We start from the raw sequence: 17,974 nt of genomic DNA, 5'->3' as shown, positions 1-17,974 counted from the left end.
GCATCATTAAGTATTTACTGAGCAAATTAGCAAAGAGATTACCCACATCTAGAACTAAAAAAAATAAAATGCTATTTTCCACAACTGCAGCAGAACTAAACTGCAAAAATATCCTCCTTCACAAAAGCCCTTTGGTGGTGAATTTCATGAACATCAGCAGAGTAGTCAGGTTCGTTCATGAATGGACAGCCATAGAGAAATGGAGGGTAAGGAGGACAGAGCTGACTGTCCTGGGATAGCAATGGCTGCTACCAGAGCCAAGCAGTTCGCCTGAGGCACAGAGCATGCTGTAATTGAAAAAAAGATAAATTTGAGATAAAAAATATATGGTGGTGGGTATATATTGAGAAGATCCAAACAACCTTCCAGTTCCAGAATCTACGCAGGAGGACTCTCCACTACCATTTGCCAAATGTAGAACAAAGGATTTAATCTAAGAAATTGCTAGGTAGCAAATAGCAAGTAAGGGATATATCCTGGGATCTTGCTGCCAAAGAAGGGATCAAAAGGAAACACAAGGTGACCAGAATGCAAGGGAGGTCATGGTTGTAAATTTTACATGAAGATTTTTCAGAAAGGAACTAAGAACTAGAAGTGTCACTGAAATGTCTAAATATTGTTGGAAGGCATGAAAATTTTAGATGACTTTCTTCAGAAAAAGAGGCTATCATTTACAAGTAGCAATTATTTGCCTCAGTAGAATAAAGGTAATTGATATCTCCAACAACCTTTTGATAAAATCTTTTTCTCCATTATTGCATTATAAGGTTACAAGTGATATTTCTCAAGCAAACATTATGAAGTGACTCGAATCCTAGCATAAATGAGAACATTAACTTTCTGTTTTCTGTCCCTGTCTTCACTTTCCCTGCTTCCCACCCCCCATCCCTCATCTTTCTCTCTCTCTCTCTCTCTCTCTCTCTCTCTCTCTCTCTCTTACACACACACACACACACACACACACACACACACACACACACACAATACACCACTACCATTAAACTCCTGGCTACATCTATGGCTGATAACACATACTGGTTCTGAGAACACAGGTGGTTTGTTTTGTTTGTTTTTCTTGGGTAACTGTAGGGGAAAAAAATGATACTAAGATTGTAAACAGCTGCAACAGCCATATTTGGTTGATATTTTATGCATGTATATCTAATAAATTTTGGAATTGTGGAAAGTTACTGTAACACTTCATGAGTTTTGACAGTTTTCTATTATCTTCTTAGGTTGTTGCAAAGGAAACATGCCATGAAATTACTAACGACCCCAGTCTAGGAAGGAAATTAAAAGGCATCTCCTAGGAACACTCTGGCTACAGAGACTAAAATTTATTCAGAGATAAAAAAGGAAAACCTAAATCAACGGGCAAAAGGTGTCAGAAATTGGTTTATAAACAGAAAACTACTGCTCACATGTTGAAAAGAAATAGTGAAAACTCAGAAAAGGAAAGGACGGACTTTAAGACCAGGTCTTCATCTTGAAATCAAGACAGGGAATTAAAGAAAGGGAAAAGAAAAGAAGGAAATTTATATATAGCAATATAATTGGCCACACATGAAGTCAAAAAGAAATAGGACCAACTCTGAATCAAATGAAATTTTAAAAAGTCAACTGAATCTATGTGAAAATTTCCAGTGTAGGTAGATTCAGAAAGTAAATGGTAAAAAGTGGTGAAAGAGCAGTTGCCAGTTCTACTGACTAGTCTCTTAGAACTTATCACCAGGCATACTGAGAAACTTAGGGTTGGAAAATTCCAGCCACAACTACCAAAGGCAGACAATACAAATGAGCTCACCAGAGCTTGCACAAAAGAATCAGGGCCAAAATGCAAAGACTATACTTTCCTGCCATGTATCTTCATCAGAGAACAAACCGGAGTGGATTCAGGGAAAGGAGAACCTTGCTATGACCAACCAGGCCATCTTCAACTTCATCCATTTATATTAGCTTAAGCGTGATATTAAAAATTGTTTACAAGTTTGGTGTACAAAAGCAAAATAAGCGGAGACAAAGGTCCTACACTCATGGAGCTTTCATGATGACAAAAAAGAAAAAGAGTCAACATGGCTTCAGGTCTTGGTCAGTACATTGAAGAAGAAAACAGTTAAAGGGCAGAGAACAAGGGTGGTTGGCATTGGGTGATTTTTTATAGTAAGGTATTATTGGGAGGAATTTCTGGAAAGGAAATTGCATGTAGATTTGCAAGAACTCAGGATATAATATGGGGAGGGGTATTATAAGGAGTCAGGAAAACAAATACAAAGACCCTGAGACAGGACTCAGCTTGATGTGTACAGAAACAGCAAGATGGCTCACATTCATAGAATAGAATAAGCAAGGTTGGGAATGGGAGAAAGTGAAGTGGGTGAGGCAGGAAAAGGTCAGACCATGAAGGCTTTCATAGAAGGGATAGAGAATCTGGTTTCTATGTGCATTGGAAAATATTGGAGGGCTCTCTGCAGAAGAATGGTGTGAACTAATTTACTTTAAAAGGACCACTCTGGGTAGAGATTGTGGGACAAGAGTAAAAACAGAAGGAACATAGAGGAGATTACTACAAACCTCCAGGCCAGTGATGGTGGTGACTTGGTCTTGAGTGGAAAGTTATAGAAGTGGAAAGAAATAATCGATGTATTCTGAAGTTGAAGCTAACAGAACTTGTTATGAGCAGATGAAATACATGAAAAAAAAGATTATCTAGGATGATTTCCAGGTTTGCAGCCTAAGAAATAAAATGAATAATGGTTCCCTTCAATTTTACATAGATTTTATCTTATTATTATTCTCTGTGAAAAATGTAACTATGCTAGTATATCCTCTCTGCAGAATAGTTTGCCAGTTTCTTAAAAGAAACACTAAATATATACTTACCATATGTCTTAGTCATCACATTCCTGGGTATTTATCCCAGAGAACTGAGAACTTATGTCCAAACAGAAAACTGTACATGAATGTTCACAGTAGATTTATTTGTAACAGCCCAAAACTGGAAACACCTCAAATGCCCCTCAATAAATCAATGGTTAAACAGAAGTATATCCGAACCACAAAATACTACTCAGAAATAAAAAGGAGCCAACTATTGACATATTGAACAACTTATATGGATCTCTTAGGGGATTATGCTGAGTGAAAAAGCCAATTTCAAAGTGTCATATTTTGTATAATTTCATTTATTTATTCCTGAAATAAAAAAATTAAAGAGATGCAGAACAGATCAAGATTTACCAGGGGTTAGGAATGCTTAGGGGAAGGGGTGGATGTGACTGTAGATCAATAACATGAGGGACATCTTTGTGGTGATGGAACTAGTCTGTATCTTGATTTCAGTGGTTGTTACAGGAATCTACCCATGTGACAGAATACCACAGAACTATACACTCATGTTGTGCCATGTCAGGGTTGGCCTTGTAGTAAAGTTTTATAATATGTAACTATTGGAGGAAACCTGGGGAGGAACATAAAAACCCTCTTTGTACTATCTTTGCAGCTTCCAGTAAATATATAATTACTTGAAATAATTTTTTTAATCTAAATACACTCAAGTGTAAGGCAAAATGCATTATATTATATAAACATAAATACATTATAAATATATATATTATAGAAATAAAAGTAGTATAGCAATAAATACTATATCTGACAAAATGTTGTTTTCTGAATTTATAAAGCATCATTATAAATTTATCTTATTATTTTGGTACGTAGGCAACAGTTTAGTTAATCATCAGAATTCTTAGTACATAAACATTTTTTTCTTAAAAGCCCCTAGAGCAAATAGCATTTGAAATTCTTACTCTCCAGCTGTTACCTTTAACAGCAAATAAGACCTGTGAGTTCTTGTTTCTGTACCTGTACAAAGGAGGTAGATGGACAGAAGCTAAACAACTATTAACATAGAGGCTCCCATAGCTTTCAGTCATTTGAAACTGAAAACTACTTTGCTTAAACCCAAGATATTGGCCCCTAGTGGGCCAGCCGACACTCCTGGATTCTAACATCTTTCCCATCAGTGACAAAATGTATATCTCTACAATGTGGAACCTTAAAAAGAATGGCTTTGATCAAAAACTAATGACCATGATCCAAAGGCTTAACAGCTGCTAATAACACTAATCAAAAGTCCAATGCAATGATCTTAAGGTTACATTAGGAATCAGAACTAGGTTTGGATAAATCATCTAAGTCAAATTGAAGGTGTGAATAGTGGTGACTACTCCCTAAGATCTTCTTTTACTACTCCCTAAGAGCTTCTTTGGTATGTATCTCCTTAGTGTTCTGGTTTTCTGACTTCATCCAGTCTCTCTGAGTATTTAGTACATGGTCTTTGCCTCCTTTAGACAGGATTCTGTTCCCAAGAACACCCTCACAGCATTTAGTACCCAAGAATGCATATGAAATCCTAGAAACTCTTGTCATTGTTGAGTAGGCTTTGATGTACTATTCTTTACCTTCTCTCAAACAAGCATATATCCAACCTAGATTGTTTGTAATGGAAATTAGAATTATAAACCTTTTTTTACTACTCTTAATTGTAAAACCTGCCTAAAACAGCATCGTAAAATCAACTTTATCTCAGTAGTTCTATTACTAGGTAAAACATTTTCTGAACTATGTATCTAACAACAGATCCTGTCCACTTTTCCAGAATCTAAGGCATTGCCAATAAAACCTATGGGATGTGCCAGAGGCTGCCTGTCTAGATGCTGGATTCCCTTGGAAAGAGCCCTGCCAGGTACAATACTGTGAACAGAATTAAACCACAGACTTTCCACTTTGATGTTTGTACCACTCTCTCCACACTGGTTTAAATGTGTTGATGATATATTCTAAAAAGTGAAATACATTATTTTGCATTTTTTATTTTCTAAGGATGAATAAAAATTAAACCAATGCAAATGATATGGATTAAACATCTTTTTGAAAACAAAGCAGCTTCATTTTAATCCTGCCAAAAATTGGAGCCTGGAAAACTACCAACAACAATTTATTTTTTAATTTTTAAATAAAAAGCAAGATACTTACAGCCAACCATCATCATGGCCACCGAAAACATCTTCTCCACATCTGTAGTAGGAGCTATGTTTCCAAATCCTATGGTTGTAAGGCTTGTCATGGTAAAGTAGAGAGAGGACACGTACAGTGAATCCTTGCTGGGTCCTCCTTCCCATATCCCTGCACTGGTATTGTATCGATAGGGAGTCCCAATGCTCAAGGCCAGCTGGTAGAGCCAACTGTCTATTTGGATGGTGTTCGTGACTTCATCGATAACCTCATAGTCCCCAATGCTGTACCATATGCAGGCCAGCCAGTGGGCAACCAGTCCAAACACGCATACCAGGAGCACAAGGACCGCCGCTCCATATTCTAGGTAATGGTCCAATTTCCTAGCAACACGGCCCAGTCGCAAGAGACGCACCACTTTTAAAGAACTGAAGAGACTGCTGATTCCCTGAATAAAAGAAGAGAAACAACACACGCTTTCAGAAAATAAAATGGTATAATTGGCTCACCTTCATGAACTTGATCATCACCCATTTATATACTAAGAACCAAACTATAATATAACTCTGACTCTGTCAACAAAAAAAAAAAGCTGAAATTTTAAAGATACTTTTTTTAATGCAGAGTGTCTCCCACTCAGAAATAAAGTATGATATTTGTGAACTATTACACAAAGCATTTCATTAGCTAAGAAAAATCCAATTTATTTTCATAAGTGCAGTATAAATAGCACAGAGAAAAAGCAAAGGAGAAAATTGCTCAAATGCAATATATACAGAGTATAGAAACAGGGTGATGAGTTCAAGGCTTTTATTTCTTCTCCTATAAAAATCTTCCTCTGAAGTATTTATTTTTATTTCTTACTTTATAATATCTATGAACAATAAAATGTCTGAAAAAGGAATCCCGCTCTTACAGGCAAGCAAATAGGAAATACTTCTGTGCACACGAGGAGAACAGGCAAACATCATTGTAGGTTCCACTGCCTCCTGCCACTGTCGTGATAGGCACTATATTTGTAGAATTCTGAGAAAGTGGAGGCTTAAACGTTGAACGGGTACATAACTTACCAAATCCAATCATCCTCTAACAAGAGTCATAAAAAAAAAATATCAAAAGGGATCAGCAGCAAAACAAATCATATTTTGTTGAGAAGCTTAAAATTCCAAATGTAGCATTACACAAATGGAAATATAGCAAAGGCTTCCTTCAACCAATGAGGGTCTCACAGTTACTTTTTTGGAAGCAATAAACCACCTGGGAAGACAGGAGAAATGCATTCCCGATGCAAAAACGGAAGACAGAGCAGTGATCCAGGAAGCCTCTCATCTGATCATCGCCGCCAAGTTCTCATGGAGTCTGTGACGTCTTTCATATTAATTCTATTTTCCAGAAGGGACACAAGGAATCTAATGTAACTTACTCTGAGCTTAATTCTGACCAACACAGAGGAACTGGTTAGGGTAGCAGAATAAGACTCTTTAAATTATGGCATCGTAAAGTTTTTGACAGTTATAGTAAAAAGGCTAAAAATGTATTAGGTTATACTATACTCTATATAATTGAAATTTTTCAAAGTGAAAACGTAGAGAGAGAAAGAAAACAAAGAAGTAGAAACAGGAGACCTTAAGGAAGTGAAAGAGCAACAGAAGCATCTTGAGTTTTGTGCTTCAACCTTGACGTCCATAAGCCTAGCTCTGTTCTAATTCCCACTCTTGGTGGCATAAATGAAGCCTTAAAATATAGTAAATTCTCATTTCACTGACCACTTGGGGAAAAATAAACGTGGGGAGAACTGCACTTAAACTTTAGGTAGATTAAATGAGTAGTGTTAATAAAACTCAGATGTAAAACTGTGATAATTCAGCATGACATAAGATGTTGAGAGGTAAGAAGATTCAAAAGAATTTGGAAGCCCTAAAAAAATGAAATCCTATAACCATAAACAAGAGAGACCTCTTGTATTTGTTGAGAAACTCTGTAAGCCAAGAGTGTGAGTAGGGCCCTGAGACATTCTTCTGGTCTAAAGAAACCCATAGTCATAATACATGAAAAACTCAGGGTTAAATTAAAAAATAAAAACAGCATAGGCCCTGGCAGGTTAGCTCAGTCGGTTAAGAGCATCCTCCCAAAACAACAAAACTGTGGGTTCAATCTCCAGTTAGGGCACACATGGGAAGCAACCAATGAATGCACGACTGAGTGGAACAACAAATGACTGCTTCTCTTCCCCCTCCCTTCTCTCTCTCTTCCTCCCTCTGTCTCTCTAAAAATCAATCACTAAATAAAACCCTGGCTAGATAGCTCAATTGGCTGGAGCATCGTCCCGGTGCAAAAGTTGCCAGTTGGGATTCCCTGGTCAGGGCACATACAGGAGCAGCTCAATGTTCCTGTATCTCTCTCCTGGCCTCTCTCAAAAAAATTAAAAAATAAAAAATAAAAACAGTATTGCTGCAGATGTTGTTCTCCAGTTAACTAAAAGTTTTAAAGGAGCTATGAAACCTCTGTTTAAATACTGGAAAAAAACAAACAAACAAAAAAAACAACAAAAAGTCATTTCTACCTGAATTCCTTTCTCTATAAAGAAAAAGAAGAAAAAACAAAGAGGAATCCTTATCCCCATTCAAACTGAGAACAGTCACAACTGCCAACTGGTATGTGAAGAATGAGGGTCTATTAGAAACGAGGCTTCAATGAAGGAGGACGCTCTGTCCTGATCTGTGACATAGGCAGATCCCCCTAAAAGGAGGGATCCACCCTGAGGGGCAGCTGCTCTGGATTCCACTTCATAAAAAACACATTTTTCTATAACTATGCCCAATACCACCTAAATATTACAAAACTGTTTTGTAAACCTTTTGACATGGGTTCTTCTATACCCCCGCTTTATTCTGGATTTTAGTCAACTCCCCAATGGACATTTCTTTCAAAATTATTTTCTAGGGCTACCCTTCTTCATACTTCCATTATGCAGTAGGATTCTCTTCGTGATTACCTTCAGCCCTTTCCTGGTTGATTTAAAACATATCCGTGTTTCAACTGACTTCTACAGATGGATGATTCACGGCTTCACTTCTTAACACACAGCTCTCTAATGTGTTCCTGATACAGAAGCCAAATGCTTACAGTGCATTCCATTCACATGTCCTATATGTATTCAGTGGTGCTAGGTTCCAAAGGGGAACCTTCTCTTCTCCTGAATCAAATCTCTACCTCCTATTCTTGCGAATGGCATCATTATCCGTTCGGTACCTCAGACCTGGGGCTGAGCCTCAGCTCCTCCCTTCCCTTCCACATACAACTGAGAATCAGGTCCTGAGGGTCTTGCCTTTCAAAGTGTCCATGTGTTCCATGCATATCTACAAAAAATGCTCCTTCTGTCCCATTTCTACAGCCATGCCTTAGTCGAGTCTTCATGTTTTTTTCTTACTCGTGTGACAAGGAATAGCCTCTCCATTGGTCACCCTACCTCTATTCTCACTCCTTTTAATTCACAGATCACACTCTACAGGCAACCAGCCTGGTGTTTCTTAAAATCATATCAATCTAATCATGTTCTGCCCTAATCTAAAATCTTTAATGCTATAGAATTATTATTAACCCTCCACTATGACCTAGAAAGCCGTTCAGGACCTGGCACCTGCCTCCCTAATGACCATCTCTCCCACCAGCTCCTCTTCCTGCTGTCAGTGCTCCTCATGCTCGGTAAAGCGCAGTCCTTACAGTGTCCATTCTGCTTCCTGTAACATTACAAGCTGTTCCCTATATTGACAGGGTTCGCCCCTCCCACACTCTTGGTGGCTAGGGTCTTATTTATCATTTATGACAAACGGTCTCTCCTCCATGTGCATTACTCAGACATCTTCCCACTCCCCCCCTCGCCATCTTCACTGTCATACCCTCACCCTCTCTCCAACCATGAGAGTTAGCTGTCCTTCCTTTCTGTTATCATACACCTTTGCACATCTCTATGGTAACAATTATCACAATAGCACTTCATTATAAGCCTCTGTTTGTATCCATGACATCCCAGGAAACTCTAAACCACTTGAAGAATATATCTAGTGTCCATTAAAAAGTTTACCATAAGGTAATACGTTAAGCCATCACTGCATTTAATAAATAAAGGGGAGAAAATGGCAACGCAATCAAATGTCAATGAAGTGAATTTGGGGGGGTTTTAGTTACTAATAAACTCAATGCAACTTAACAGTAAAATATAGACAACAGAACAGCCAATGTAGTGTTTAGTTGCATGAATAAATATATGTCACTAAGTATAAAAGAGAAATTCTCTTTAATTTCTTCACTGACCAGATCACAGCTATAGGGGAGACATAAAATATACTTGGAAGATAACTGATTTTAAAAAAAAAACCTTCAAAATATACCTATTAGGTAATGTAGAAAAAAATGGGGGGAAAAGGACACTGGGGTAGATCACCATTGGGCCTACAGGATAGAAGGATGCAACAAAGACTTCAATAAGACTATACTATGTATTTCCACACAGTAAAACAACCAGAAAACAAGCTCATTCATTGCTACTTGGAAGACAGACAAGGTGATAATAATTCTGAACACTTACTTACATGCCAGGTATTGTTTTAAGAGCTTTATATGTATTAAAAAAAAATTAATCTTAAAAACAATCTTATGCAATAGATACCATTAATACATAGTTTTAAAAGGAAAAGTAATTTGGCTAAGTTCATGCAGCTAGTAAAAGGAGGAGCCAAGATTTAAATACAGGTCATCCGGCTTCGGACCCCTTGCTCCTCGCCACTTCACTGTCTGACCGACCACACTCTGGAATTCACTATACCTAGAGCATAATGTATAATTTAACTAAACACATTGGACCTGCATTACTAGTTTCAACATGAGTATTCTGTACATGACTAAATAAAGGAGATCAAAAATTAGCCACTCTCTTATCCCCACCCAGGCACAGCAGTGACTCACAATAGGGGTCTGAGTTCCTAGAACTCTATATAGCCTGCAATTTCTAACATGGACCAACTGCGTTCATTCTCACAATAGCGGGATTACTATCACCATTGTTCAGATGAGGACACTGAAGCTCAGACATGTCAAATAATTTGTTCAAAGTCAAAGAGCCAGGAAGGAATGAAAACATCACTAGGCCCTATTCTTTCAGATTTCAGAGTATTTCCCATGATAACCAGCAACAATACAATCTTCCCATTCTTACTCCTAATACTTGCTATGATGTTAATCTTTCTAAAAGACAGCATCCAGTATAACCTGTCCCAGCTCATCAAAGGCATTGGATTAAACACAATATTTTCCATAGGCATTAAGGTCCTCAATCCCATGACTGTACCACTAGGTCATTTCCTACTGTTTTTGTATAGCAGTAATGCTCTGGTCAAACCAAACTCCTTTTTTCTCCCAGACATCACCCCAAAGTTTCACCTTTGAATTTGACCAGTGTTCCCTTATAAAATCAAAAACTGCTATTTAAAATGAATAATACACAAATAAGTAAGTTAGCATTATTTGGAGAGATTTGTAACTATCTCACTCTCTAATGTTTTATATCAAAGAGAATTTGATGTAATCATAATCAAAGTTCAAAGTGAAATGACTTAATTTTAAAATGTGATGAAATACTTAAAACTTGAAACAGTCCATCTTCAGTGTAATGGATAAATAAACTATTGCACATTCACACACTGGAATACTACCCAAAAGTAAACATGAACAGACTAAAACTATATAGAATTAACAAGAATAAATCTAAAAAGCATTATTTGAGCAAAAGAGATCAGTCACAAAGGAGTGTATACTATATTATTTTATTTCTAAAAAAAGCTTTAAAACAGGTGGAATTCCTCTATGGAACAAGAAGTCAAGATAGTGGCTCCCTTTGTTAGGAAAGGGGTGGTGACTATAAGGGATATTAGGGGGTTCTAGCAACATTGTTTCTTAATATGGCTAGTCATTACTAGGTGTGTTCACTTTGTGAAAATTCTTTGATCTCCACATTAAGATTGGTGTCATTTTCTTCAAGTATGTTATGTTTAACATCAAAAATAATGATATGGAGAAAATTCAATAGTTGCTTCTGTGTTGTTAGGTTCACGTTTCACTACAATACATAGTTTAGATTCATGGTTTCTTCTGCATCATATGATTTTTGCGGGGACGGAGTTATTATATTCAATATTGTAAGTTAAAATAAGAGATTTTCTTTATTTTAGGTCTCACCTTCATAACCTTTAGATCAGACTACAAATTGTATTTTAATTCCTTGCTGGGAATTTTTATTTTACCCACATGGTTTTTGGACACTGTTATAGGCCAGTCCTCAAACATGCTCTCCTTCTACACGACCATATTTTCATAACAGCTTCTGGATTCTGCCCTTCCCACCAGTTTTATCTGCTCTTTCATTTCCTGTTTCATTTCACTCTATACTTTCCAGTTTTCTGTGCCCTTCTCTGCACTCTAGTGGCTTTCCACCTCTTTTCCAACCTCTGAGCTCTAAGCACACAAATTCCTGGGTTTCTGCTAGTGGAAGTGAATAACAAACACATCAGATGCATAAGACAACACGGTAAGGTTAATGGAGAACTTTCCATCATCAGCTTTTCACCTTTCTAGCCATTTTCCTTACTTGACAAGCCCCTCAGACCATAGCAGCAAAAGGAACAATATCCAGGAGACATCTCTGTTAGTAACTCTTCAAGACTTTTTTTCTTTTCCCACATTAAAGAAATGCAAGATGTTATTGCATAAAAATAACATCTTTCCATGACAAAGACATTCAAAATACGACTCAATTCTCTCATTTGATTATCACTAATGAACTACGCTAATATTCTTTCCCTATTTCCTTCCCTTCTTGTTTTATGATTAGAAAAGGTATGATCAAAGGACTTTCTTGTCCAAGTATATGTGACAATTAAGTGATAGTGCAAGAAGACAGACTGGTAATATATAGTTACATGGTGTCTTACCTATATCTTGCATTGTCACGCAGAGGATGTTATAGTAGATTGTAAAAAATAAATAAATAAATATGTGGTTATTTCCTTTCCTGTATCCAAAACACTTAGCAACATGACTTTGCAATTCTTCCATCAAGAAATATGGTCTATTTCCCTAACCCTTGAGTATGGGTTGGCGTTATGACTTGCTTTGGTCAATAGTATGTAGTGTAAGTGACATTGTGCCATTTATACTTCAGTGGAAAGTATCAATAGACAGTTCATGTCTAAATAGTCTTTGAATCCCATGCCTCAAAATCTTCTCCTTGCTGTTTCTACCAATCCTAGACTACTATGTCATGAGTCTTGAACCTTAACCAATCCTAATAAACCCATTCCCTTAACTACTTCCTTTGAAAGATTCATCATAAATCAAACTTCCAGTTTCCAATAAATTTTCTTCTCTTTTGCTCTGAGAAACTGTTAAATATTTTCAAGATAGTGTTCTCCCTTATAATGATCAGCAGTAAACCCAACTCAGCTTTATCTTACCAACAGGTTGTGTTGGTAATGTTTGGGGACCCAGGTTTTTATGCCTTATGCTCCACATACCCCAATACCTGTAATAACAGTGCAGGGATAGCTTTCAGAGTCCATAAGGGATATGCTCAAACTTGTATCATTCAGGGAACTCTTATGCTATGATGTCTTCATCAGGTTCTTTATAGTTCATTAAAAGTTCTTCCTAGTCCATATGAAACTTACTGATCTCATATTTTTAAAATATGAGAATCGTGGACATAGATAAAAAGTAAAGTGGTTACCAGGGGATGGGGGTGTGGGGGAACAGAGTGTGGGGAAGGGGGAAGGGGAAGGGTATAAAGAGGGACAAATATAAGGTGACAGAAAATGATTTGACTTAGGGTGATGGGTATACAACATAATCAACAGTTCAAATGTTATAGAAATGTTTACCTGAAACCTATATACTCTTATTGATCAATGTCACCCTGTTAAATTTAATTTTCTAAATAAAATTTTAAAAAATATATATATGAGTAATATTGCCTAAAAACATAGACAGCATAGTTTCCAGGGGGGAAAAAACAATTGACCAAAGATAAAATTCTCATGCAGACAGAGAAATGGTTTTGTTAACCCTTTATCCAAAATATCCAAAAAAAAACCAGATAACTTGAAAATGATGAATTCCAGTGTAAAAATAAACACATTTCTTGTGAGTTAGCATTTGTTATGTGAAATAAGAGATGAAATCATGAGATAAAATAAAGTAATAAAAAGACCAAATGGAGTAGGAATGAAGGTCTAGAACTTCCTTCAAAAAAGAGTGAAGAGACAATGTATCTTAAATCATCAGAATAGTTACTGTGCAGAAAACAGTAGAAGATAATTTCTATGCAAGTATCCATAGTTAGTTAAGGTTAAAATAATTAAACAGTTTTGGTATACAGATTGCAATATAGTTCAACCTTCTTTGCCTCTGTATCTAAATCATTACCTAATGATTAGAAATAGGAAGGATTCATTGTGAATAAAGATCAGTACAGATAAAAATTTCTTTTCATGTAACCAGCAAAATCAAATAAAGGAATCTCATTTCTGTATTGACTGCTTATTACTTCCTACACTCCCAGAGTTATTTCCTTCAAAGAGACTTCTCTGTCTCTGTGGAAAATTTATGCAAAAGAATTGATTCCTGGAATATAACCACATTTTTCAAATATAAGAAAGATGTTTATATTTAAATCTGTGTATTACCCAACCTCAATAATATTCTGTACTTTTCATCCCCACCTGGAATGGAACTTAAAAGCTCAGACTATTGCCACTATATTCTAATTTGAAACCTGTGGCTTCAAATTCTTTAAATCCTTTCCCCCACCTCCTTTCTCACATTGACTCCTCTCTTATTCACAATCTCTTTCATTCACAACCTTGAATAGTGTGTGGGCAAGTGTTTGTCTCAAACTAAGAAGGTAGGTACATTTGAATTCAGTGACTGTGCCTTCTTCATCTTTGAATCATTTGTCCATAGTGTTTTATACTTCCAATGGGAAGATCCAAGCTTGGGGACTTAAATAAGCCCTTAGGAAATTCTTAAGTACATATAAAAATCTGGCAGGGCAGGTCATCTGACTGGAAGATAATTTATATTAGAGAATAAGACTATTCATGGAAAGGAACTCAAGAAAAGAGAAGTGAGCACAGTAGCCAAAGGATAATGCCCTATTGTCTACAAGAAAGAGATACTTAGATAAAAATCTAACAAAATATATACAAGTTGGCCTGACCAGACGGTGGCACAGTGGATAGAGCATCGAACTGGGATGCAGAGGACACAGGTTCAAGACCCCAAGGTCGCCAGCTTGAACGCAGGCTCATCTGGTTTGAGTAAAGCTCACCAGCTTGGACCCAAGGTCGCTGGCTTGAGCAAGGGGTTACTCGGTCAGCTGTAGCCCTCCCAGTCAAGGCACATATGAGAAAGCAATCAATGAACAACTAAGGTGTCGCAACAAAAAACTGATGATTGATGCTTCTCATCTCTCTTTGTTCCTGTCTGTCTGTCCCTATCTATCCCTCTCTCTGACTCTCTCTCTCTGTCTCTGTAATATATATATATACTATAAAACTCTGATAAAATAAATCAAAGAATAACTAACTAAATGAAGTAATATTCCATGTTCATGGACAGATACACTCAATATTGTCAAAATGTTGGTTCTTCTCAACTTGATCTGTAGCTTCAACATAATCCCAATCAAAACTTCAACAAGTTAATTTGTGAATATCAATAAACTAATTCTAAAGTTCATATGGAGAGGCAAAAATTGTGCAGAATAACCAACACAATAGTGAAGGAGAAGAAAAAACTCAGAGGACGGACAGTACCTGACTTCAACACTTGCTGTAAAGCTATAGTAATCAAGACAGTAAGGATTGGTGAAAGAATAGACAAATAGATCAGTGGAACAGAGCAGAGAGCCCAGAAATAAACCCACAAAAAATATAGTCGACTAATCTTTTACAAAGAAATAAATGCAATACAATGGAGCAAAGATAGTCTTTTCAACACATGCTGCTGAAATAGACATCCAATATGCAAAAAAGATCAGTATAGTCATACACCTTACACCCTTCATGGAAATTAACTCAATATAGATCAGAAACTTAAATGTAAAACAAAAAATTATAAAACTATTACAAGATAACATGGGAGAAAATGTAAGTGACCTTGGGTATGGTGATTACATTTCAGATACAACACCAAAGGCACAGTCCATGAAAGAAATAATAAACTGAACTTCATTAAAATTAAGAACCTTGTTTTGTGAAAGATACTGTCAAGAAAATGAGAAGACAATTCAGGACTGTGAGAAAATATTTGCAAAAGACATCTAATAAAGGGCTATATATAAAACATACAAAAAACTCTTGAAACTTAACAATAAGAAAATTAACAATCCAACTAAAAAATGAGCAAAAGATCTAAATGGACACATGACCAAAAGAGATGGCAAATAAGCATATGAAAAGATGGCCAACTTTATATATCATTAGGGAATTACAAATTTAACAACAGTGAGACACAGTGGCCAAAATTTAAAACACTGACAACATCAGATGCTGGTGAGGATCAACAAAAAAATCTCATTCATTGCTAGCAGAATGCAAAATGATACATCACCTTGAAAGATCCTTTGGTAGTTTCTAACAAAACTGAACTTATTTTTACCATATGATCCTGCAATTGTGCTTCTTGATATTTACCCAAATGGATTGTTAACTTATGCCCACACAAAAACCTGCACATAAACGTTTATAGCAGCTTATTCAAAGCTGCCAAAACTTGAAAGCAATTAAGATATCTTTCAGTAGGTATATGGATGAACAAACTGTGCATCCAGACAATGGAATATTATTCAGCACTAAAAAAAAAATTAGCTAATAGTCATGAAAAGACATGGAGAAACCTTAAATGCATATTACCAGGTAAAGAAGCCAATCTAAAAAACTACCTACTGAGTAATTTCAACTACTTTACATTCTGGAAAAAGCAATATTAAGGAGACAGTAAAGGGTTCAGGTGGTTAGGGCTTTAAGGGACAAAGAATAAAAAAGCAAAACACAAGGATTTTTAGGACAATGAAACTACTCTGTATGATACTACATTGGTGAATACATGGCATTATTTATCAAAAAACACAGAATATACAACACCAAGAGTGTAAATTATGTAAATTATGAACTATGAGTTATAATGATGAGTCAGTGTAGATTTGTTATAATAAGTATACCACTCATGGCAGATGTTAATAATGAGGGATGTTATGCATCTGTGGGGACAATTTCTGTACGAAAAGTCTCTGGACCTCACACTCAATTTTGCTGTGAACCTAAAACTGCCCTTTATCATCTGGGTAAACACACTGATAAAAATAAATCAATCAATTTCAAGGTGGACTGAGCAGTGTTTCTATGGATTTAATAAGATTAAAACTAGGAAACCTAAAAAAATAAAGGTACTACATAATTCTTACCTATACCACACCAGCATTATTTTTAATTACGTATAGGCTTTAATGAAAAAGTAATGGCAATCAAATTGTATTAAATAGCAATTTCTAACATGCTATTCTGGAAGAGGGTCTGAGATTCAACAAAAGGGACAAAAAGAGATTCCATGCTGACAAAAGTCACTAAAATCTACAAGGCTAATTAGCTTCTGTGATTTCCAATTCTTGTTTTGATAAGTAGGTAAGAAACAAAATGTGCAATGTAAACATATATACTAAAGTGAAGTGATGCAGGTTGGACACTTGACCACCAAAATTCACAAAAAAAATTTTTTTAATCATTTTCTATAAACTTTTCTGAAAATTAAAAAAGTTATATTTCAACTCAGCAATCACTGATCCATTCATTCATTTTGCCTCCTGAAACAATGCATCAGTTATCTTTTTCTCAATTTCATTTGCACTGGCCTATTTTTCATGTTTACCACTCACAGATACCACATTGTCCCCTCAGTTCGCTACATGATGTTCTCTAAGACTACTTAGGCTATGAAACTGTTTTATCTGTAGCTTTCCCATCTTTCTCTGACATGCTATAATTCAGCTTTCCCTAATCTCCCAGAAATCAAGCTCTCTGGACCTCCCAGATCTATATTCAAATACACGCTACAAAAGGGATTGTTTCTGTTCCTTGGCTGTCTAGTGACAACATCTTTTATCCTGTTATGGTTTCTAGGAAATCTGCATTACTTCTTTTCAAACAGAATGCTTTTCTTTAATGGACTCTGTCTTCCCTGCCTCACAGTTCTCTTTTTTAAAAAATCACATATCCAGTTAATGAATTCCCACTAAATCAAATTACACTCAAAGAGCACGGCAACTGAAGACAATCCTGAAAATAAAGAGTGTTATAAAGTCCTCTAAGTTATTCTGGACCTACATCATGTTAAGAGATCAAACTGTGATTTTCAGACTCATACTCTCCTATTCCCACAAGCCACCAATGGCTCATTTCCTCATTTTCAAGTTCTAGTTTGTTTTATGTCATTGTACAATTTCCTAAAACCTTACTAACACTTCATTGCTTTAAGTCAGTGACTCACCAGTATGCAAGAGTAAAGACAGAATTACCAAGGAGATGGATTACATTTTGCACCATCACAGGGCTTATAATCAAGCTGAAGAAAGAAACATATATAGATGAAATCCTATCCCTTCAGACAGGCAGACTTCTACAATCAAAATTCATTCTTGTCTCTTTTCCCATTTATTCCTTATAACTACCTTGTGATATAAGCACATCAGGCATTCCTTCCCTTTTTACATAGATATGACTGACAGCCCAGATAACCATCCCAAAGGCTTACAACAAATATGTTCTAGAGAAGGTCCATATCACCCAACAACTCATACAGTGCTCAGGAACATATACAAAGCAACAAAAGAAAAATAATTTAAATGTTAATGTGC

General features: G+C 36.2%; 1 protein-coding gene across 1 annotated transcript in view; it reads right to left on the bottom strand.

Annotated features, from left to right (window-relative positions):
* Positions 1-17,974, bottom strand: part of KCNH5 (potassium voltage-gated channel subfamily H member 5) — a 314,219-nt gene that overhangs the window by 233,966 nt on the left and 62,279 nt on the right. Inside the window, exon 7 of the mRNA XM_066342396.1 lies at positions 5,035-5,461. Coding sequence (XP_066198493.1) covers positions 5,035-5,461 — 427 coding nt within the window. The remainder of the gene's footprint in view (positions 1-5,034; positions 5,462-17,974) is intronic.

This window comes from Saccopteryx leptura, chromosome 6 (assembly GCF_036850995.1).
Source record: "Saccopteryx leptura isolate mSacLep1 chromosome 6, mSacLep1_pri_phased_curated, whole genome shotgun sequence".
Lineage (NCBI taxonomy): Eukaryota > Metazoa > Chordata > Mammalia > Chiroptera > Emballonuridae > Saccopteryx > Saccopteryx leptura.
Note: the sequence above shows the minus strand (reverse complement) of the source record. Positions and strands in the feature narration are given on the sequence as shown.